Consider the following 23,108-nt stretch of genomic DNA (forward strand, 5'->3'; position numbering starts at 1 on the left):
TATATGCGAGAGACTGAAAAAGGTTAAGGTATCTGTGGGGCATAATGTCGCCGGATATAATTCAATATCCAGCATGGTATTAGTCGAGGAAGTAGTTGTTTTTCGGCAGGCATTTACCAAAACCTACTGTGTAGATACGTTGGATGAGGTGAATGTTTTGAGATTTCATTTTTATACATTAAATTTCCCATTGTTAATTTAGAATCAGAATCATTCATAGTATAGATCATGTCAATTACATTAGAAAAATGTATGTTTCAAATAAAAACAATCGCAATTTGACTGTACAAACAAAAATTTCAGAAGTAGTTAACTCATTCAGATCATAAAGCAAATTTACTTGCAAGAAATTGCAGTACTTGATGAAGGAGTGTCTTTCTATAATAGCCTCTAGTTCTCAATTCATAATTTTTCTTTCCTCTCATATATTTGAGTAATTTTTTTGACTTCATAAGACTGGTAAATAATATGTGTACAAGAGGTCCTGCCAATTCTTTTTTAAAGTATCAGAATGCTGATAGGAATTTCTTCTGGGCCAATTGCCATTTCATTTTTGAGTTTTTTATCATGGTAATCATCTCTGTGCCAGTGAAAGGCATCAGAATGATACAGCTGGAATTAAGCAAGTGTCGAAGCAAGTTCAATGTGAAGTCCAAAGATTGCCACATCATTTTTCATTCGTTTTTCATACAGTCAGCCTTACGTCACAATCTGCTGAATCCGCCAGTGAGTGCGATGCCACCAGACAAATAAAAAAGTTTCATGAATCAGTATCTCAACGTAAGGACAGAATAATTATTTTGAAATCAAATCCACTGGACATTGCTAGAAATGTGATCATGTACTGACACCAGCCAAAACTGTCGAAAGTAGATAATTTCGCTATAACACCATCGCCCCTAACCATTGAGGACATTGCTGATAATGTCCATCAAAGTTATGGGTGAAATGTTCGGAGTTAATCTCTCCATTGAACCACGGCTACCCAAAGTTTGAACATTTAAAGTTATCGGGAAAAATGTATACTCATGACCTTTCTCCTTCAATGATTTTTTAGCACACATGGGATCAGTGGGACCTTTTATTATATAGTTGATAACAGAATTGACTACATAGAAATTGTAAATGTGCGTTTTTTCATTGTTAGTCACTTTTGTTTTCTTAGCAAAATTACTCTGTTGTTAATTCAATAGCGACAGTGCAACTAGCAAAGATGACATCCAATGAGAACACATCCAAATAACTTTGAGACTGACTGACGAGAACAATCCGAATTTGCTATGAAACCATCCCTCCTCCAAGAAGAAATAATGCAGATAATATAATGTACCTGTTAAAAAAATGACAATACATTAAAACAAATTAGTAGTTTTTCTTACCTGTTTCTAGCAATGATATAATTTTATCTTTTTCCTCAAGATCTTTCAAGTTCCTATCCAGTTCCTCCTGTATTGCTGTATTTTCTTCTGATTTTCTATCTTCTGAAAGTACAACTAAAATTATTATTGATGAAAAAAGTTGAAACTATCTATACCTTTAATAGAATCAGTTGAATCGACCATTTTCAACTGCATATTGCCTTTCTCTTCTTCTAGTTCTGCAATTTTCTCGTTTAGTTTAGTAATTTCATTCTGTAATTGTACGACCAGAGCATTGGCATCACTAATTTTTTTGAATGCATCAATTTTTTTATTCAATTCTTTGATTTTGCTTTTACTTTGTGCCTTTATTTTAATCATATTTTTGTTACTTTCGTCTAGCTGTTTTTTTAATTTTGCAACTTCATTATCATTACTTTCCACTGTTTCCATTGAAATTCCCGCACTTTTGAATCTATTAATGTCAGATAAGCTGTCTTCCAATTTTTTCTCCAAATCTGCAATTTTTTCAATATATTGATTATTGCTTGAGGTAGTTTGGTCTAGTTTGTGTTGCAAAGTAGCAATAAGATTCTCGTAGTTATCGTCTTCTAGTTTTTCAGAATTATTACTATGCTTTAGATATTCATTTTTTTCCTTCACTAGTTGTTCATTGTTTTCTTGCAATTCGGTAATTTGTAAGTTTTTTAATTTCAAGTCACCTAGTAATTTCATCTGTCTCTCCTTCATTTCATTCTCTAACTTAATGAAATCCTCTTGCATTTTTTTCATCTGTTCCCTTGTTTCATCTAGTGCATCCAGTGATTCTTTGCTCTTTCTACTCAAACTATCACTCATGAGTGTTATAGCTTTTGTGCGAGCTTCTAATACAGAATCCTTTTCTTTTAAATTTTCCTCCAAATCAAGTATCGAACCTTCCTGTTTTCGAGTTTTTTCCATTAAATCTGTAATTTTTTTTTCCTTAACGAGTAAAATATTGTATAGTTCCTCTTGACTAGTATTTTTATTATATTCCAAATTTTTATCATAATCTAACAAGCCTGGAGTGGAATCAATAAGTTGTTGGGAATCATCGAACTGAGCTTTTAGTATGGTAACCATTTCTTCGATGCCTTTCTCTCTCAATCCTCTTTCAGCCAATTTGGCTCTGAAATAAGCATTTTGAAAATTCAAAAATCATATACAGTGTAACTCGTTTAAAATTGAAGCATTTTTATAAATCATATGTTTTCAACCATCTAGAATGTTTTTTTTTATTAGGTAGATATTCAAGAAATCTAGAATTTCACGAATAAGTCTTCGTTTTCATGGCCAAGTTTTATAAGTCAATGTCAAGAATCGAAAAAACTATAACAGTTTTTTAAAATCTGGTCACACCACTCGATTCACGTAGTTTTGAAATGGTCAAAATTACAAAGGAATGCGTTCGTCAATAAAAAGGTTATATGGGAACTAAATTTGAAAAATGTCATTTAATTATTTCGCCAATTCAATTTTAGAACCACAAGATCCAACAAAAAAAAATTCAAGACAAATCCAACAAACTGATTAAAACACCGCATGAAAATAAATATACAGACAAGACATGTGCCGAATACCTCCCATGTAACAACAGAGTTTTTCCTAAAATGTATTTTTTATGAAAAATACATAAGGATGGAATACCTTTGAGGCCTATCGTTAGTTTTGTTGGTTCTCCTGTCTATAGGCTTCCGAAATGGATTAGCGAAATATTGACACACGGTTTCGAAAAAGTAAATTCTTTCGAATTTTCTAATTTTATCAGAAATAAAATTATACCTGAGAATTATATTTTAATTTCTCTTGACGTGGTATCTTTTTTTACTAACATTCCTATAGATCTATTGATTAGTATAATTAGAAAAAAATGGGAAATAATTTCAAACTTTACCACTTTACACATAGATCTTTTCATGGAAGTTTTCTTATTTTTTATAGATTCCAATTATTTTTTTTTACAACGGATCTTTTTACAAACGAATTTTTGGGTTGGGAATGGGAAATTGTATGTCACCCATTTGTGCAGATTTGCTCATGGCAGAACTACAAAATATATGCATCAAAAAGTTGTCATTTTCATTGCCTTTTTTCAAAAGATATGTTGACCATATTGTTACTTCCATTCCAAAAAAAAACAAACTTAAATATTAGACACTTTTCATAGTTTTCATCCAAAACTAAAATTTACTCTAGAAATGGATGAAAACAATTCGTTAGCATTTTTGGATACTAAAATAATCAAAGATGCAAACCGAATTTTAAAGGTAGACCGGTATCATAAACCAACTTTTTCTGAGGGATTTTCAAATTATTTTTTAAAACATAATTTTCAGAGTAAAATCAACATTAGAAGGAATTTGAAATCAAGAGCAATTGCCATTTCCAATTCTGAATTCCATAACCAAAATCCCCAATTAATTGAGAATTACCTAGTAAAAAATAATTTTCCTAGAGCCCTTATTAGAAAAATATTTAAAGAAATAAGTTTCATCTCCTAAAATACAGGGGTGAAACCCAAATATCACAAAATTCCACTCTGATAAAATTGGAATGCTACTCAGAACCGAACAAATTGAAGTGACCTTTTCAAATGAAAATACAGTTGGAAAGCATTTTTTCTCAAAACAAAAAACAAAAACACCACAAGAAATACAATCCAATATAGTGTACAAATTGAACCGTGGAAGCTGTCACAAATGATATATTGATCAAACCGGACGGTATCTTAAAACACAAGTTTCAGAACACATGTGAGACTCTGAAGAACTGAATATAAAAAACCCCACAGATAAAGCCATTCGTTTGTTTCATGTCGTTTTGTGTTGGTGTTGTCTCGGAAATTTGGTTGTTGCAATGTTATTTATTTTTTTAAATATGTATCGAATATGTCTGATAGTTTTTAAAATAGTAATATTATCAACACGAAAAAACTACTTTTTGGTGAGTAATTTAATTGAGAGCTCATTATTTCTTGTGAAATTAAAACGATAATAATCGTATACGTTTTGTGGAAGGTATGTTTATAAAAATTCATTGTTGCAGAGCCCTGAAGAAGAATTTAATTAAATTTGAAACGTCGGCAAGAAACAATTGTTTTTGTTAAGAAAAATTTGAACCTGTTACCCTACCAACCTTTTTTCAATCAATATTAGAACTTTCACCAGAATTTTGACTACTCCAATGGATTCGGTAGGTTTTGATTTGGTGCGGTCTAGAATTTCATCGAAATCTGTTCATTAATAAGGTATAGAAAGTTTGAGAAATAGGCTGTTCAATGGAAAATTATCAAAATTCGAAATATTCACCGAAGTGTAATCGAAAAAATGTCATTCAGGAATAGCGAAAATCAATCTCTCAATCAAAATTAGAGCAAATGATAGGAACGAAGAAGATAGGAGATTAAAACACACGAATTAAACTATCCATGAAAATAATTAAACCAATTTTCTCGCTATGAATTCTACTAAAAATGCGTTTCAGTACACAGTAGCTTCTTCAGTTGATATGGATAGTGTTATTAATTTTCATCAAGTAATGGGTTAGTGTATTCACAACATAATTTGAACACCGAACCTCCATTCAAGTCAATGCATTTATCATATTGTTGCAAACATTTTTCAATATGTTTCGTAATTGTTGCGAAATAATTTCTGCCCTTAGTGATATGATGAAACCAAAAAGTCACATCGAGACTAGTCTGGTTATGCCGTGACAACAAAAAGCTAAGCGTATACTAGACACAGATCATCAACTCCATATACAGTGCAGTGCAGTAAATAGTCCCCCCTTTCAACTTTTGAATTGCGCAAGATATCGAAGTCAGATAAAATGTGTATGAAAAGGAATAATTGTGTGTGACATCACTCTCCACAAAAAGGACCCTATCAACTTTGTTTTTATAGAAATGGGAGGCTTCACTGGAAAGTTATTTCAATTCTCCATACAACGACCTTAACTGTTTTGAATTTGGATAACCGGTTGCGGAGTTTTTGGTATATGAATTGGAGACTAGGAAAAATGTCTTGTACTGAAACCAAAAGAGGATTGAAAAAGCACCAAAGTTAGTTATAGGTTACACTGAGTTTGTAATGTGCAATAGAAAAAAATTGTTTGAGAATTTGCTTCATTTCGTTTCGTTCATTTTCAAAAATAATTCGCGCCAGATCTTTAAAAGTAAAAACAGAAGCAATCGTTCTTTAAGCCAAGACAAGCCGTAATTTTCATGAGGCAAAAAGGATGTGCAATACAAGATTTCCTGATAATCCGTTCTGCAGAAAATATCTCCGGGAATAGGTTGAAAAATTACAAATAACTAGAAGTACAACTTGAGCTACTGGAACCGAAAGAAAATCTATCTTACACGAGAAACATATAGAAATTGTTGCGTCTGTAGTGAATAACCCCCTACAGTCCACAAAAGTTGCTCGTGAAAATGAATTTTCAACAACCACTGTGAAGAAATACCTCAGAAGCATGAGTTTCACACCTATAAACTGAAAGATATTACATTTTCGTAAGTTATTGTCCGAACATTCGATATCTGGCATAGTTGGAGGCTGGGCAATCGTTTCAATATTGTTTTTGGCCAAAAATTCACAAACAAGCAATGAATTGTGAGCAGATACATTATCTTGGCCTTCTTGGACACGATTATACCGTGTATGCAGCTCCGCCCCTAATCAAACCCTGGAAGCTGCTTGATTCCATCCAGAAAAGAGCCATTAGAAACGGGAACATCACTTCTAACCTTTATAGTCTGGAACATCGAACAAAGGTTCGATGAGAGAATCGAGAGATTTGTCTCTCTTCTATAGATACTTTCACGGGAAGTGTTCAAGTGATTTGGCATTTTTGATTCCACCAACAGCGGTACCTATCAGAAATACGCAACGGACTGTGGCTGCTCATCATTTTGAGGTTCAACTCAGTACACCTCGAACTTCACTGTTCAAGAACTCTTTCATTTGGAGAACTGCGTTTATGTGGAACAAACTTCCTGAGAACGTTTTTCCAAATAGATTTATTCTCCAGCGATTCATATCCAATGTGAATCACTACTTTGGCACCGCTCTTAGAGCGCCTTAAGGATTTTCCTGTAAAGCTTGTGTTTTATCCTTAAAAAAAAATCGTAAACTCTTATGATGCACTGTTTGGAACCTTTGGTGTAGTAATGAATATTACTGGAGTTTTTCCCCAACACCAAATCGTTATTTTCAACACCTGGACAGGTGTTTCGATCACCAAGTGATTATCTTCAAGAGGAAGATTAAACTGAACTCTTGAAGACTTAGTGATCGAAACACGTGTCGAGGTGTTAAAAATAACGATTTTGTGTTGGGAAAAAACTCCAGTAATATGTGTAAACTCTTGTTTTACTCATAGTAGACTCACTATAGGCCTTTGTTAACATTTCACACGTTGCTTCATTTCATTTTTTACACAAAATTTGATGCATAGATAACAGCCATTCACTGATTGTGTCTGGATTCACTGTAGGTGAAGAAATTTATTTTACCGACTAAATATGTGTAGGGTTGGATTTTATTTTATATGATTCCAAAATAGTAGGCACTAAATTCTCAAAAATGACTGTGACGTTTTTACCTTAATCTTTTTCTTGCAGTGGCGTACGAGAATTATACTAGACAGATGAGGAAAAATTAATTTCAAGTATATTGCTAGTATTTAAAAACTATATTCACAAATAATAACTAAGTTATATTGATTATATAAAAAATATACACTGTGTCCACGGATGGAAATGCTGAGAGAAGAAAAATCTGTATTATTAATTTTATGACAAAAAGTCATTCTTATAAAAAAATGTGCATCCTTTGGAAATAAGATTGACATAATAAAACCTGAGATCGGTTGTAAAGTAATAAAACGTGAAAATGTTTCATGAGAAAAATAGGTACCATTATTATTTTACTCAAAGTTTTGTGAAATCATGCTTATAATCTAAACTAAGGAAAGAATTCAAATTTTCCAGACATTTTGTGATTATTTGCAGCATTTTACAAAAAATTCAAGGTCTTTTTGGCAAAAGTTTGCATCTAATTTATGTAAAATTGACCATATGTAGTCTATCTTGATTTTTTGTGAAAATCTGCAAACAATCGCAAAAAGAAATAATCATATTTTTTCAACTGAGGTAAATGTTTCTTTGCAATATTGAGTAATTGGACTTTTAACATCGTCGGATAGTAATAGTTATTATGAGCCTCCATTCTTTGTTGGCTGGCGCTTTTAATCCTATTGAGAGGCTTTCAATAAAAGCTTGTCGACAACTTTTCATTTTTAAATCTTGCCATACCTTTGAGACAGTATGGCCTTGATTCAACCAAGTCTTATTTCATAAATCTTCCTACCTTCAAGACAATACTCAATTTTTTTATAAGTGATTTCTCCGCAAAAAAACAATTTCTTCTCTTTCTTTAAGAGCACTTTTCCGACCTCTTTTCATAAATTTAATGTTCATTTGCTTTGATGTGCGCAGTAAAACATGTTCAGATATTTTGGGCATCGATTCATCTTTACTTATATCGGCTGAAATTTTTTTGCGGTTGGAATTTCATTTAGGAAAAAAAACAAATGGAATTTCTTTTAAATAGCATATCTGGTGCACTTATCAAGCTGAATTTGTTTTCTTCCTCTAGTTTCAATGTCTTTAGATATATTATCGCATTTACCTTAATTTTCTTTAAAGGTTTTAAGAATTCTGTGAACACTTCTCGCCGATACTTTAGTTAAATCACTACACAAATCAACTACTTCGTTATGCAACATATTTTCATTCCGTTCACGGAGCCCATAATATACATTGTAAACAATGGTTTTTACTCCTTCAGATAAGTTTGGACGTCTGCGTCTTCAGTGTTTAAACAAATCCCTTGGTTTTACCTAATACAAAATATCTTTTTTATTTACAGGTAATCCTTTTCCTAGAAATGAAGGTACCTCATATTGTGATGTCGACTACATTATAACTTCTTAGGAATGGATTAAATATATAGAAAGTGTATTATTTCTCTTTTATGTTTATTAAGGGTAGGTATTATACAAAAATGTTATTATGCATTCTATTACTATATTATTGAAAAGGGTATTTCCAATTTTAAAGTTTTTATAACATGAATTCAAAACCCGTTATCAGTATTGAAACAGAACTAAATCTTTATGACTAAATTGTAATAACAGATAAAAAAAATCAATATTTCCACCGAGAATTTAGTGCCTACTATTATGAAATTTTAGTATATCAACCCAATCTTGGTAAACGGCCGGCTCGTTTTTAGGAAAGTGTTGTCTTTCATTATTTGTATTGGTTCAATTTTTAACACCATGGAAGCATACATGTTTTCCATTTTATTTCACTCAATGATTACTTCAACAAAAAAACTAAATTAAACACCTGAATAAGGCAGTAAATGACCAGGGAGATGAAATAAATAAACCATTAATAAACAAGCCTAAAAATTCGTCTTACTTTCCTAACAAATTTGTATACTAATATATCAATTGTATTGTACAGTGTACATAATCTAATCCCATCCTCCCTTGATAAATTCTGTATAGATAATCTCAGGTGCATAATTATTCAACAAGAGCAAGTAACTCTCATCAATTGCTTCTCCCTCTTAGTAATTAAACTAGCACAACAAAGTCCTTTTATTATAAAGGGCTAAAATAATTGGATTCATTCAAACTTCATTTGAATTTTTAATACTCAAGCGAAGTAGCCATATCAAAGTGAACTTTCAAGCTCAAATTTTTCAATTGCACAATACACTACCAATAAACAGCTCTGAGAAAAAAATTATTTTCTCCGTAAAAAAAGAAAATTCATGCAAAAAAGTATGAAGTAAGGTGGAACAATTTTTAAAGGTAATGTGGTGAATAAAATCATGTGTATCCTAATATGATCACCTTTTGATCTTTGGGAAGCCATAATAGCACAGAAACACAGAAAGGAGGGCACAGCGTTTTGAATACCTGTTTATCATTTCAGGTGAGAACAAACATGTTTACGAAACTGCCTGCAAATATTCCAAAAATTTACCAGATGTCCAAAATGAAATCAATAAACTATTATTAATTAACTCTACAAAGGTGCTCATTCCTAAAGGCTCCGAAATAAGAGACAATAACACCTCTCTTTCAAAACAACCTTTTCACATGGTAACTTTGATAGTCTCCCCTCCAGAAATTGCCACTGAGAATCCACTCTTGAGTGAATAAGTTTGCTTCTGTAATGATTCAATGATAATGACTGTCAAATTGAAAGTGTAAATGACCCAATTAATTTTTTGATATATGAGAATTATTTCAACTATGCTTCTAATAGACAATAAAATAATTTAAAAACATATCAGAAAATCACTATGACCAATTTTATACCCACTTGTTTTCTTCCATCTGTTGTTTCAGCAAGTTGACTTTTTCACTTTTATTACTATCCACAGTACTGCTATGTTTTTCCCTAGTTCCTGACTCATCTTTCTTCAATCTAGTTCTTTTGGCTTTTACCTTACTAAGAGTATTTATATATTCATCAACTTTTTCTTGGGGAACACTGCTCTGTTCTTTGCGAAGCATTTCCTTGAGTTGTGCTATCATTAGTTGTTGCTGTTCATTCTGATCTTTCAATTCTGTTAATTCTCTAGAAGTTTGAGCAGCAGAAGGGCGATCGCCCCCAGGGTCGGGATCAGGCTCCTTCCACATATTACCTTCGTCACCTAAAACTGAAATTGAAAACGGTTTTATGAAGACATTGCAGAATAAGGCATTAACTGATACAATTTGACAGTTTAGTTCTCTATAGAGCACAAAACTGAGTATTTACCGGATTTTGAAAATATGTATGCGGAAAATAGCAATATTTAGATAATCATGAATTCAATGAACCAATCTAAAAAAAGTTTATTATGACATATATCATAAATGTCAAAAGTCAAATCATCTCCACGTCACCACAGCACAGACATAGAACATAGAAAGATGCATAGAATATCCCTAGTGTGATTACTTCGACATTCGACTCCTTTCCCCATGTAAAATATTTTGTCAAAAACGTTCGATCTACGTCACTTAGTCACTCTCAATAAAGAAATTATAAAAGGATTCAATGAATTTCGGCATTTTCAACCAATCAGGTGAACAATGTAAATAATCTTCAATCACCCATGGTAAACACAAAAGGGTTGACAATTTTTCACCCTAATTTCCAATGTTTGTCAAACGAAATCGATGAATTATCGTTGTTCTTAGATTATCGCAAATACAAAGTGATTTGCCTCTCTAAACATCCGCTAAACGTTGATATAATAAAATCTGTCAATCCAACTGATTACAATTTGATTTCTTATTTTTGTCGTCTAGAATATGGGCAAGACGGTGTTACTATTTTGACAACAAAATCGATTGATGTGCAAAATTAACTGAAAAGAAATGGATTGCGGGTTTTGTAGCACAGTGTTTTTTTTATTGCCACATGAGAGTGTTAATTTTTGGCCGAGACCAAAAATTCTCTCGAAGGTGCCACGAAAACATGAATTTTATGCACGACATACATACAACATTTTTTGTACAACTGTGAATGTGAATTTACGTCGTCTGAAATATATTAAAAATAAATACTTTCAATACATCTCGACGTGGTTTTTTGTCCCGATAAGCTATCGCTTTTGAACGATTGTTGTCTTGTAAATATTATTCAATTTTTCCAGTGGAATCGAATTCAAATTTTTTTCCAAAATAATGAAATAATACTTTTTTTTCCATACATTTTATCCTCAATGTTATCCATACTTCCAATACAATTTCACGGCATCCGGTTGTCTTTCTGTGTAGTTGATTATTTTGTACAACTGTCAAAAAACTCGACATTTCTGTATCTCTATTGGTGCGTAAATAATAACTTTTTTTCACCGTGAAAAAAAGTATTTTTTTTACCCCGAAAAATAATTTTTTTTCACTGCTATGATGATTTACAAAATAAACGAAATATTAATTTTTCAAGGATTTATTTTTAACAGTCAATTATCATTTGATTATTCATCATAAGGCAATTTCATTTATTGGAATAATAATTGATAGTAAAGTTCGAACAATTACTTCCAACACGTTTGTTTGAAGATGGTTGACAATGTTTCGTGGTGCATTTCATTAGTCCGGACTTCCATTGTCTTATATATGATATAAATTTATTTGAAATTCCTGAAAGAATCTGTAAAAAATCAAAAAAGATTAGCTGCAAAAGAACTGAAATTACAATGAAATTAAATAAAAGCATCAACCAAAAAATCAAAAAAAACGAACTATCAACACGAGATGAAAATTCAAAAATTATTAACAAGAAATGAAAATTGAAAATTAACAGATTCCAAACCAAGTTACTTCACAACGTTTCGATTGGTAATATTTACAATCGTCTTCGGATGATAACTGGGCTTATTCCTCCGAGATCTGAGTATTTATAAGTCATTCGACTGCTTTCACCTATCCCCTCCTCCCCCCCTCGCTTCTTTTTTTAGCGGAAGCTGATCGTTTGGCGGGAGTTGGTCGTGTTCCGCTTGATTAGAAGTTTTTATATGTTGCGTATCTCTACGCTAGATTGGCTACATGCGTTGTTAGACTTCTGCGGCTTCTTTAGATTTTCTTCTGAACCAGTGTTGTTCCTTGTGGATGATTTCAGCTTGAGTACACTTGATGTTAAGTTGATGATTCCAAACTTGCTCTGCTTTTCCTGATTTGCTGCTTTCTCCTAACTGTGCCTGTGTCTGTGCTGCTACGGATAGTGTTTCCAGATCTGAAGCAGGTTCTGATGTTATACTTGGACCCAATCCTTCTCATCCTTTCCGATAATCCTCTAATGTAGGGAAGTACAAGTATTGGTTGTGTCGGATTCTTTTCCTCGTAGAGCTCTTGCTGTCTTCTAGCTAAAGTCTGTTCCACCATCACTTTGGAGTAACCATTCCGACCTTAACGGAGATTAACGAAAAATTGAGCAACAACGAAAAAGCGCAAGAGTCATGGCTGATTTATTTGAGTACATATAACTCGCTTGGATTTCTTCACAAGAGAGGAAACTTTGGATGGACATGAAAAACCGACGTGTTCAAGTTGCAAGGAAAGAAGAAAATGCACAAAGTCTCTATTGATCCATAAGTTTTCCCGTATTTTAGTTATTCATTTTGAAAGATTTTCTCAAACAGAAAGATTTAGAGGCAAGTTAAATGTTGCCATCGAATTTCCTCTAGATGGATTAGACATGAACAACTATGCAGCAGAAAATGAGACTCCTTGTCGTTAAAATCTATAAGAACTTTCGAATCACCGTGGATCTACCTACAGCGGACATTACACATCATTCTGCAGACATCCTTATACTGGCACGTGGCACGAATACAATAATGATTCACACGTGTCACCAATTTCACCAAAATCGCTTGTGAGTGGAGATGCATACATCCTCTTTTATGAAAAGGAGGAAACAAGTTCGCACTTCTAAGCGTTTTGAATTGTTATTTTTGTTTTTAATGTTACTTTCCAAATAACTTTATTTAAATTCACAAATCATGTTATGTAGTTATTTTGATATTTATTAAAAATAATGTAGAATTTTTGATGATGCCTAGTTTCTTTTCGAGACCTTCCTTTGTATTACAGAGCCCGAAAGCACGGTCTAGTAGACTCTTGATGTTAGTCGATTGATGGTGGTTGGATTCGTGGTTCAGATACTGTCCTGTGTTAGTGGGTTTTCGATATAATCTCATAGTAATAATAAGACATAGAGTTGCTATGCCTGTACCGTGCCTATATCAATACAATGCATGTGTTTTGAAACGGGTATCGTACTATCCTTTTCTGTACAACTTATGGGCGAGGGGGGGTGGCGGGTAATGAGAGGTTATGGAGAGTTTGTTTACATTTGAAGTAAGTTGGACCATATGACAGTGGCGGTTGGTTTAGTTGATAATCCGAGGGATATTATATATTTATAAAATAAATCAGTTCAGGTGAAAACGTATTCTGTTCAAATACACACATCGGAAAAGTCTAGGGATATTTTTATAGCATACTAAATATCATAAAAATAAATGCATGAGGTCATTTAATTTCGATTAAATTGGTACACTCGACCACCCTGTAGATTTCTATGGGTTGAACAAAGCCTGCAAAAACGGTAACTAATCTTTTACCAAGTTTTTTACAAACTGTAGGTTTTCGGCTAAAATGAATAATATGAAAGTGTCGAGTTTGTACATTATATGCAGTTCTTGCTCAGCAGTTAAACTGGAAATATTGTGCTTTAACATGGAACGCCATCACTTACCATTGGATGTAGGGCTTCTTCAAGGTGGCATGGGGCAAAATGATGTAGCTCTTCGTTTGGGGGTCTCCCAAAGTGTTATCAGTCGATTGTGGCGGCGTTTCCGTGAAACTGGCAGTCCAGCCGATTAACATCCAGGGCGAGGACGCGCTACAACTGCAGTTCAAGACCGATTTTTGGTCTTAACCGCAAGAAGACAACCGACAATCACAGCACCTGAGTTGGTTAACGTGTTGCAGCAGACGCACCAGGTAACCATTGGTCATGATACTGTCAGAAATCGACTGCATGGAGCAGATCTCCACAACAGAAGGTCATTTAGATGTCCACCTTTGTCGAGAGGCAATCGCGGTAGAAGATTGGAGTGGTGTAAAGAACATCAAACTGGGATGCAAATGATTGGGCCACAGTTTTGTTTACAGACGAATCCAGATTTGAATTTCATCTAGATTCTCGTCGAGTAAGACTGTGGAGACGACCTGGAAATAATGAACGTTTGAGACACGTCCAGGAAGTCCACACATACAGAGGTGGTACAGTAATGCTATGGGGCGGAATCATGATCGGCGGCAGAACCGTTTTTCCAGAAGCGTTTTTCCAAATCGCTCCCTCACAGCTCGACAGTACCTCGACACCATTCTTCTACCTATCGTCCGTCCGTTTGCTGGTGCTGTTGGTGAAAACTTCCACCTAATGCACGATAATGCTCGTCCACATGTCGCGTGTCTAGTGACTGACTGGCTCACCAACGAAGGAGTTGATGTATTGCCATGGCCAGCACAATCACCGGACCTGAATCCCATCGAGCATGTGTGGGACATGTTTCAACGAAGAATTACTCCGCATATGGGGAACATTCACACAACGTTTCAATTGAGATAGCTTTTAATCGCTGAATGGGCAAATGTACCTCAACAAGACATTGACAATCTCATTTTGTCGATGCACGATAGATGTAGGGCCGTAATAAACCAGCGTGGAGGCCATACTTTGCACTGATTCCCATTTTTTTGTATTATGTTTTTTTTTTTCGGGGTGCCAAAGAAGAGCCATATTTTTTTTTAGTTTTGCTTATATGCGCACTCAGTATTTTTGAGCATTTAATAAATTTTGTTGTAAGTTACATTAGTTTAATAATCACCCGTTAACTTTTTTTCCCTAAAGCGATCTAAAAAAAATTATTGCCATTTTTAAAAATATCCCTAGACTTTTCCGATGTGTGTAGTTTCCTACAGGAAATTTGATTTATTATTTATTAATGATTATGGAAATGAAGCCAGTTTTTCTACCACCTAGTAGATTTTTATTTATGTATGACTTTATAATAAAGCGCGTGGTTTACTGGCTTAAAATTAAATTATTCCAAATTTCAGTATCTGATCCAAGCATCGATACCCAATCGAAAGCTCGTCAACTCATAGATAGTTACCCTCCTAGTGCAGAAAATTACCCAAAAGTAATTGAAAGCCTAAAGAAGAGATTTGGGAGGAAAGATCTTCTTGTAGAATTCTACGTGCGTGAGTTGTTGAAACTAATACTGAACAATTTATCGTCTCAAAATAATCTTACATCCTTTACGACAAAATGGAATCCCAGTTACGTGTTTAAAAGACTCTCGATGTAACTTCAGATACTTGTGAAGCCATATATATCCTTTAGTGGAGTCTTGTCTCCCAGAAGACCTCATACGAGTATGGCAACGAAACAGTCTTTACGACAGTGACTCTACACTCAAAGATCTCCTAGACAAGTTGATGAATTTTCTCAGGAACAAAGTCGAGAACGAGGAAAGAATAACTTTGGCTACCTCTGGATTCGGCATTCAGGATAAATTCAAGAAGAAAAATGATTCCCGAAAACATCATTAATCTCTACCAACCGCAACTGGATTGATAAATAACAAACTACACAAAAAATGTAATATCTGTAGTGGATATCATCCAAGCGAACTCCGCACTGAAGCAAAAAAGTGGACATTATTTGACCGCAAGAAAAAACTCCTTGGAGAAGCCTGCTGTTATATCTGCTTCAATTATGGATATATTTCCAAAAAATGTCGGGTGTCGATAACTTCCACTCTTTGCGGTGGTGAACATCATGTCATCATGTTTCCCAAGTCCGAAGATTCAGACTCAAAAGCAAGTGTTAAGAGTACAAGTGTAGAAAACAGTCTATCAAACAGTTCCCAAGTTTTTCTACAGATATTAGTCGTCAATTTGAATGGATTCGACAAATCCAGAACAGCTCGAATAATTTTTCGGTTCTCAAAAATCATACATCACGAAATCTGCAGCTGAAGAAATGGGATACAACTGTTTGCGGCAAGAAGAAATTATTCACGCTCTTTTTGGTGATTCAAGAACGAATGTTGTCAAACATAATTGTTATCGCATAAAATTGAGTGAGTTGAAGAATAAATATGCTTGCAATTTTGAAGCCCTTGATCAAACAATCATATGCAGTAATGTGAACTATATTCGTAAAGGTCCTTGGATAAATAAATTACAGTCTGTTGGCATCGAAATCAGTGATGTCAGAGAAGAGTCAATCGATATTTTGATTGGTGCTGATATAGCTGGAAAGTTATTCACTGGTAACCGATATGAGTTGGAATGCGGCCTAGTAGCAATTGAAACTCTATTAGGTTGGACCCTGATGGGAAAACTTAAAGAAAACCATGAAGAAACTCCGAAATCATTGATAGTGATGTCCATGTTTTCCAAATACGAATCGATTGCTGACTTATGATCACTGTATGTGTTTGGGATTTCTGATCCGTCAGAAGAGAGGACACAGAAAGAAATCGAAGAATTTGTCATGTCTCGATTCTTGAAAAACATTGTTAGGCACGAAGATGGCAGATACGAAGTTTGTCTGTCTTGGCTAGAAGATCACTCTCCTTTACCGAGTAATTATGAAACAGTCATAAGACGATTATAATCCTTGCTGGAGAAACTCGATTCAGATGGTTTACGTGATCAATATGCCCAGATTTTCATAGAATGGCGAACCGAGGGTATCATTGAAGAGGTGCCCGAGTCGGATTTACTCGAAGAAGGGCATTATCTACCACATCGCCACGTGGTAAAAGAAAACAGAACGACTACAAAAATCCGACCTGTTTTTGATGCCTCTTCTCGACAGAAAAATCAGCCATCCTTAAACCAATGCCTAGAAAAGGGTATTGATCTCATTGAATTAATACCGTCCCTGTTGATGAGATTTCGTTTTTCACGATTTGGACTCATAGCTGACATAAAGAAAGCTTTCTTGCAGATGAGCTTGAATCCCAAAGAAAGATATTTTTTGCGTTTCCTTTGACTAGATGATACAGGATTGCTGAAAACATATCGACCTACAAGGGTTGTATTCGAGGTTTCCTGTAGCCCGTTTCTGTTAGGAGCTGTAATCGAATACCATTTGAAAAGTTGTCTCGAAAATTCCCAAAATAGTGACATGATAACTCAGTTACTAAAGAGTTTTTATGTAGATATTGGCGTTGTCAGCTTAGACACTAGAGAAGAAATTAAGAATTTCATTGAAGTTTCGACAAGGCTCTTTGCTGATGCCAAGTTTGATATGGGAGGGTGGGAGCATTCTGCCTTCGATGGTTCTTCTGCTGATGACAGCAGTTTTTCTTCGGTTTTGGGACTTTCTTGAAATAGAAACTCTGATACATTGCAGTTGACATCAGAATGGTTTCGAAATATTCATACTGAAATGATAACAAAACGGGTTATTTTGTCGATAGCTCACTGAATATTCGATCCAATTGGATTTTCATGCCCAGTTTCTCTTCATCCCAAAATATTATTGCAGAAGACATGGGAAAATTGAAAATAGGGTGGGATACTCAGGTACAAAAAGGTATCAAAGGAGGTTTTTTGAAATAGTTCGAAGAAATTCCAATTCTTTTCGACCTTAAAGTACCCAGATGGTTATTTGATTCCATTGAAGGAAAGAATCACTGTAGTTTGCATGTTTTCTGTGATGGAAGTCAAGCTGCCTACGCTACAGCCATATTTATGAGATCTGAAACATGCAATAGCGTGAATGTACAACTCGTACAAGCCAAGAGTAGAGTGTCTCCTGTTAAATGAATGACCATTCCCAGATTGGAATTACTAGCAGCTACCATAGGAGCAAGATTATCTAGAAATGTTACCGATAGCATCGATTCCAGTATCTTGGTTCATTATTGGTCTGATTCGACTACTGTCTTAGCTTGGATCAAATATGAAGAGAATTGGAAACCTTTGGTCTGGAATCGAGTGAAGGAAATTGGAAGCTTGTTCTTCACGACAACTGATTCAATCGAAATGGTGGGAGGGACCTGAATGGTTGAGAAAATCTCCGAAGTACTGGCCGAATCAGCTCTACACTCAATCAGAGAATCCGGTCCTTGATGCAGAATCCGGTCTGTCAGAAACCGGACGATGTATAATTGGTACTCCAATGTCAAAGCTGAGTCGACCTCTTCTGGCTTCCTGTCCGCAACGAGACAAAACCATCGCAACCTCCAACCTAAACCGTTTGAGAGGCATATATTTTTGGTTCAAAGCTGCACAATCCATTCTATAAAGAAGCCATGCGTTCACAACCGTCACATCTAAAAGATATGCAAATATGGGGAAGTACCATCTTTTTGCTTTTGGTGCGTTCCACTAAGCGTTCACAACGCCTAAAATACTCATTCAGGCGTTCCACATGGCGACCGCGATCGTTGTGGTCGCGGCGAAAACGTCATTAATGACGTCATTACTTATGCTCACGCCTAGCTCACGACGACCAATCTCAAGAGGTGGGTCGATGTGAGTGTTTTGAGAAACTGAGCGCAATTTTTAAAACTAAAAGCAGCAAACATGGCGACAACAACAATATCGTTCTATTGTGCCGAACGAGATACTGTTGTGGATCTCAAACTTTTTCCTGCAGATGCTGAACGGTAAAAATAAAAAAAGGGTTTAATTTTATACTTGTGAATTATGGTATATAATACTAAAATATATTATAAATTTTATTTACAAAAATGAGAAGTTGAAAAAAAAATGGTTAAATTAAATTACTAAAATGGTTAATTTACAAAAAAAATTAACCTATAAGAATCTGTTGTGGCCATTTTCCAAAGAGCTATCATCAATTGATGACGGGAAGGAATTGTAGGACATCCGGGAACACGTCGGACTAAATCTTCTTGTATCAGCTCATGTAAATAAATTAATGTACCTACATCTTGAAAGTCTAAAGAGATCAATAAAGAATTCCATGAGAAAAATTTTCAAAATCTATAGTGTATTAAGTGATAAAAAATAATTTACCTGAAATGACTTTTGAATTCTTTATCTGAATAACGAGTAATTACATTATTGTAATCAATAATACGTAGTCTAAGTTTTCGTTTTTCACGATTATATTTTTGTAAAATTGTATTCCATTCTTCATCTGAGCTGGACGAACTAGTAGTTTGTGGAGCATTATTTCGACGCACCAACAAATTTCCAACTGCCGCCGTAAAAGGCATTTTTATTATATACGAACATAAATTAGTTAAATACTCCTCTAAAATTAAAGTATATACATAATTTTTGTTTAATAAATCATGTTATCCACAACCAACAATTAATAGAACTTATTGATACCACTTACAAATTGTAACAACCTCATCAACTTTTTGTTTTGTTTTTTTAAACGCCCTATGCGTATTATTTAAATGAACGCTCCAAAATCCATTCCACTTGAGTTAATGATTGTGACGCCCAGAACCAAGTGGAACGGCAAAAACCGTGGTTGTTGTGAGTGTTTAGTGGAACGCACTGTTTGTGAGGTGTTTTATAAAGACCCATGAGAGCATTAGCTGTATCAACACCACCCATATGTTTATTATATTGTTTGACGATTGCTGGACACTTGATGTCTGAATTTGTCCTCGTATTTTTATTGTATCTCTTCACAGTGTCTATGAGATCTATGCCATATATAGTACTGCCTAATAAAACATCCCTGTTATCAACCCATTTCACTACAATAATGCCTTTGTCTTTATCGGTTTTGTAGTCATAGCATCCTCTCCCTTGTTTCTGTAGAACTTTGTCAGTTTCTATCGGGCAACCAGCAATTATATTGGCTCGTAGTGTTCCCAGGCTATTTATTTTCATTTCATCCTTGAGATACAAGAAGAGTGACAGACTAGCGAAATAGTTATCACAAAATAGAGTCGATTTGCTTGGATCATGCAATGATTTTGCTAAAGCAATTACAGTTGCAGCTTGAACACCCAAGTAAAACTCGTTCACAGTAATTTCATTCGTAGTTCCCTTCAAAACATCAAAGGTACTCGAACCTTGGTAGGGAATAAAATCTAATATATATCCGCTTACACCAGCAATAACAAAAAATGTATACCCCCATTTATGGGGTTTATTTTTTATATACTGACGGAGATTTCCCGCACGAGTACCCTTATAAGCGACTATCGTTTCGTCTACAGAGTACTGATTTTCAGTGTGGAATTTTCGAAAATTAGACTGTAGTTTTTCCATTAAAGGGCGGATTTTGAAATACATGTCCGTAGTGTTACCAGAAAGATTTTCATTATCGTTGAAGTGAATATTACGTCTCAATTTTTCGAATTGAATATGGAATTAACATTTAGTTGTGTACTATACAGGTTAGTCTGGTCGATTATATCATTCATTATGTCAAAAGAGAAGAGTTTGGTGAAATACTCGATTGGAGCTGGTATCTCTTCATTTGTATCCGGAACGAAATATGTGTTGTTCATTTCATATATATCTTCCTTTGTCCAGCTGAAAGTTGGTGTTTTTTTTCTTCTCACTTTTTCTGCTGTTGGTTCCTCTATCTCTGCTTCCTCTTCGTCGAAATTTTGTTCAATTCCAGATATATCTTCTTCATCTGATTCATTATATGCTGAAAAAAAATCGATTATCACCTCCCCACTTCCTTATATTATGATGATTACCTGAAGTGAGATCCATAACTTGCTTCATTATGGTTTGAAATTGGAACAATGTTAGATTTTCCTCGTCGTCGGAACTATCAGTTCCTGAAGTTACAGTTACCGTTTGCTAATTTTGTTTTGAATTTGCTTCAGAGTCATATTTTTCTCATCATCGGAACCATCGGAAATATTAGGCAAAGGTGGAAGTTTGAATTTCTTCCTCCCATAAAATGAACATGAAGGAATTATTCCAAGATTTTCCATGAATATATATTTCGAAACCCAGATGAAACACTTTCTCAATATGGGTAATGTAACCATATGGATACGCATATTTCAAAGTCAACATTGCTTCTATATTCGTGTAAATTGGATCGGAAACAAATAAACAACATATTACCTGATTCTTTCACAAAACAGCAGTGACACTATAGACATAAAATTACTATGGTTTCAGTAGGAATTGAAACTTTTATACGAATGTCACACACAACCTATAACGCTGCAGCGCTACCAACATGCATAACCTCGTAAAAACACACATTTTGATTGGCGCGAAAACCAACCGGCTCTTTTCCCTCCACAAAAACAACGTAACTATATGGTAACGTAGCCCGCGACACGTCAAACGGCATGGATATTATTTGGAAGGGTTTTGAAGTTGACGTGACCATATTTACGTTGACCATTAAACAACATAAAAGTATTCAGGGAGTCGCCCGATAAAGGGTTAATAGGGCTTGGTCCATTTAAGACCAACTCAATTTACATCTACTGGCAATTGGAAGATGTTCCGGGCCACTCCGTATCTGTCTGGCAATTATCAAATGGATATTATCTTGGTCAATGAGCATTACAGGTCTTTCATTATGAATGTTATTTATCGAAACACTTCGTAGATGCGAGTATTTTCTCCAATCTGCAATATTGACGTTTTGGTCTGGAAGTAACATCACAGCATACCTAACAATGAGCACGGACACTCTACGATGCCGCCTTTGATCTCAAAAAGTATGAAGACGCCATCTTGAAAAGCGGATTACTCAGGGCCAGACTTGCGATAAATAAAATAAGGTTCGTCATTTGTTTGTTGCTATTTTATTCACCATAATGAAGAATATATTGATACGATACTATTTGTAATTCTTTCAAATAATATAAGAAGTGGTAGCTAAGGGTTTTTAGAATTAGATTTGACTGGCACAAAATCAGTTTACGGAAAACATCATCTCGTTTGGTTTGTTACAACCCATGCAAAAATTTTCCTCTATTCATACATTAAGAGCTGTAGATGTGACTGGAAACTTTGGTGTTAAAGAAGAAACATTCGAATGGAGTCCAATTTCTTACACTCCAAACATTTTTGTACTTGTTGCACGTTTTCACTATCCAAGTTAGCATCTTCAGAAGTGAAATTGATATTAAACATCAATTAATAAGATGCTAATTTGGTTACTGAAACGTGCATCGAGTACGAGTATGGTGTATGGGAAATTGAGCTCTAATTAAAAGGTTTCATTAAGGGGCGATTATAGTCTGGTATGATCCTCAACTGAAGATTATCTCATTTGTTGAATATCACCATCCAATTGTAACAAAATTCTGCACCACTTTGAAAAGAAGTCAATCATAAAAATCAGAAACGCAATAAAATGTTTTCTCTATCAAATATTGTTTGAATTTGTTCTTGAACTTGTATTTGGAGTCGTATGAATTCCAAATATGATCAAATTCAGTTTGAAATCATGTATGAACTCGCTTGAATAGAAAAATTAAAAGATTAAATGAATCGATGCTCAACAAGCGACTCACAAACGTTAGTAACTGAAACTCTCAAATAAAAATGCAGTTGATTATAAAAAATATATTAGTGGTACCTACATACATACATGCATGTATGTATGTGTATTTATAGTATCTTTCACAGATATATTCGATAACTAGCAGCAGACGAGATGAATCTGAGATGATGATTGCAAAAACTCACTGCAATTTTTGTATTTACCGATTACTGTGGAGAATGCAGCGTATGTGTGATCCCAATGTGAGTTTGAGGAACTTTCCAATGTGGGAAATATCGATGGCACAGCATTGGGCTTCAGTCTGTTTTTGAGGTGATTGAGAAAGTGTTTGTCCTCAAAATGCCCTTCACAAATTCTGTAGTTATGCAGGTTCACATCTTTTTCTCTCAAATCATCACGATCACATGTCACTGTCCAAAAGATAGCCCTAAAAAATGGCTTTTAGCAATATTGAAGAATACCCAATAACAAGTAAATGCTTGTCTTCTCAATTTTCGTTGAATGTATCCAACGTAAAATGTTCCATAATAAAGTGATCATAATACAGGGAAATGCTAAGATTCAATCTAACGATTATGAAAGATTTCAGGAATCCATTTTTTAGGATTTCTCTA

The 23,108-nt window shown here is 34.5% G+C and overlaps 2 protein-coding genes across 4 annotated transcripts in view; both read right to left on the reverse strand.

Moving 5' to 3' along the window:
* The window catches only part of LOC111513218 (uncharacterized), a 61,704-nt gene extending 51,316 nt beyond the window's left edge, over window positions 1-10,388 (reverse strand). For 2 of the 3 annotated variants that reach the window (XM_023169379.2, XM_023169377.2), the window contains exons 1-4: window positions 10,246-10,388; window positions 9,805-10,144; window positions 1,535-2,526; window positions 1,380-1,493 (exon numbers count right to left, since the gene is read on the reverse strand). In XM_023169379.2, coding sequence (XP_023025147.2) covers window positions 1,380-1,493; window positions 1,535-2,526; window positions 9,805-10,124 — 1,426 coding nt within the window. In that variant the 5' untranslated portion in view covers window positions 10,125-10,144; window positions 10,246-10,388. The remainder of the gene's footprint in view (window positions 1-1,379; window positions 1,494-1,534; window positions 2,527-9,804; window positions 10,145-10,245) is intronic. The other variant, XM_023169378.2, reaches the window with a different exon arrangement.
* An 8,699-nt stretch (window positions 10,389-19,087) lies between these two features.
* Window positions 19,088-21,884, reverse strand: LOC141485506 (uncharacterized). Its single transcript, XM_074182329.1, has 2 exons — window positions 20,714-21,884; window positions 19,088-20,661 (listed from the first exon to the last, which is right to left on the reverse strand). The coding sequence occupies exons 1-2, from the start codon at window positions 20,739-20,741 to the stop codon at window positions 20,351-20,353; spliced, it is 339 nt and encodes a 112-aa protein (XP_074038430.1). The 5' UTR covers window positions 20,742-21,884; the 3' UTR covers window positions 19,088-20,350.
* Window positions 21,885-23,108: the final 1,224 nt, after the last annotated feature.

The sequence above is a fragment of the Leptinotarsa decemlineata genome, unplaced genomic scaffold (genome assembly GCF_025532065.1).
Source record: "Leptinotarsa decemlineata unplaced genomic scaffold, Ldec_3_MD MMD2_tig00026328_RagTag_RagTag, whole genome shotgun sequence".
In the NCBI taxonomy this organism is placed as follows: domain Eukaryota; kingdom Metazoa; phylum Arthropoda; class Insecta; order Coleoptera; family Chrysomelidae; genus Leptinotarsa; species Leptinotarsa decemlineata.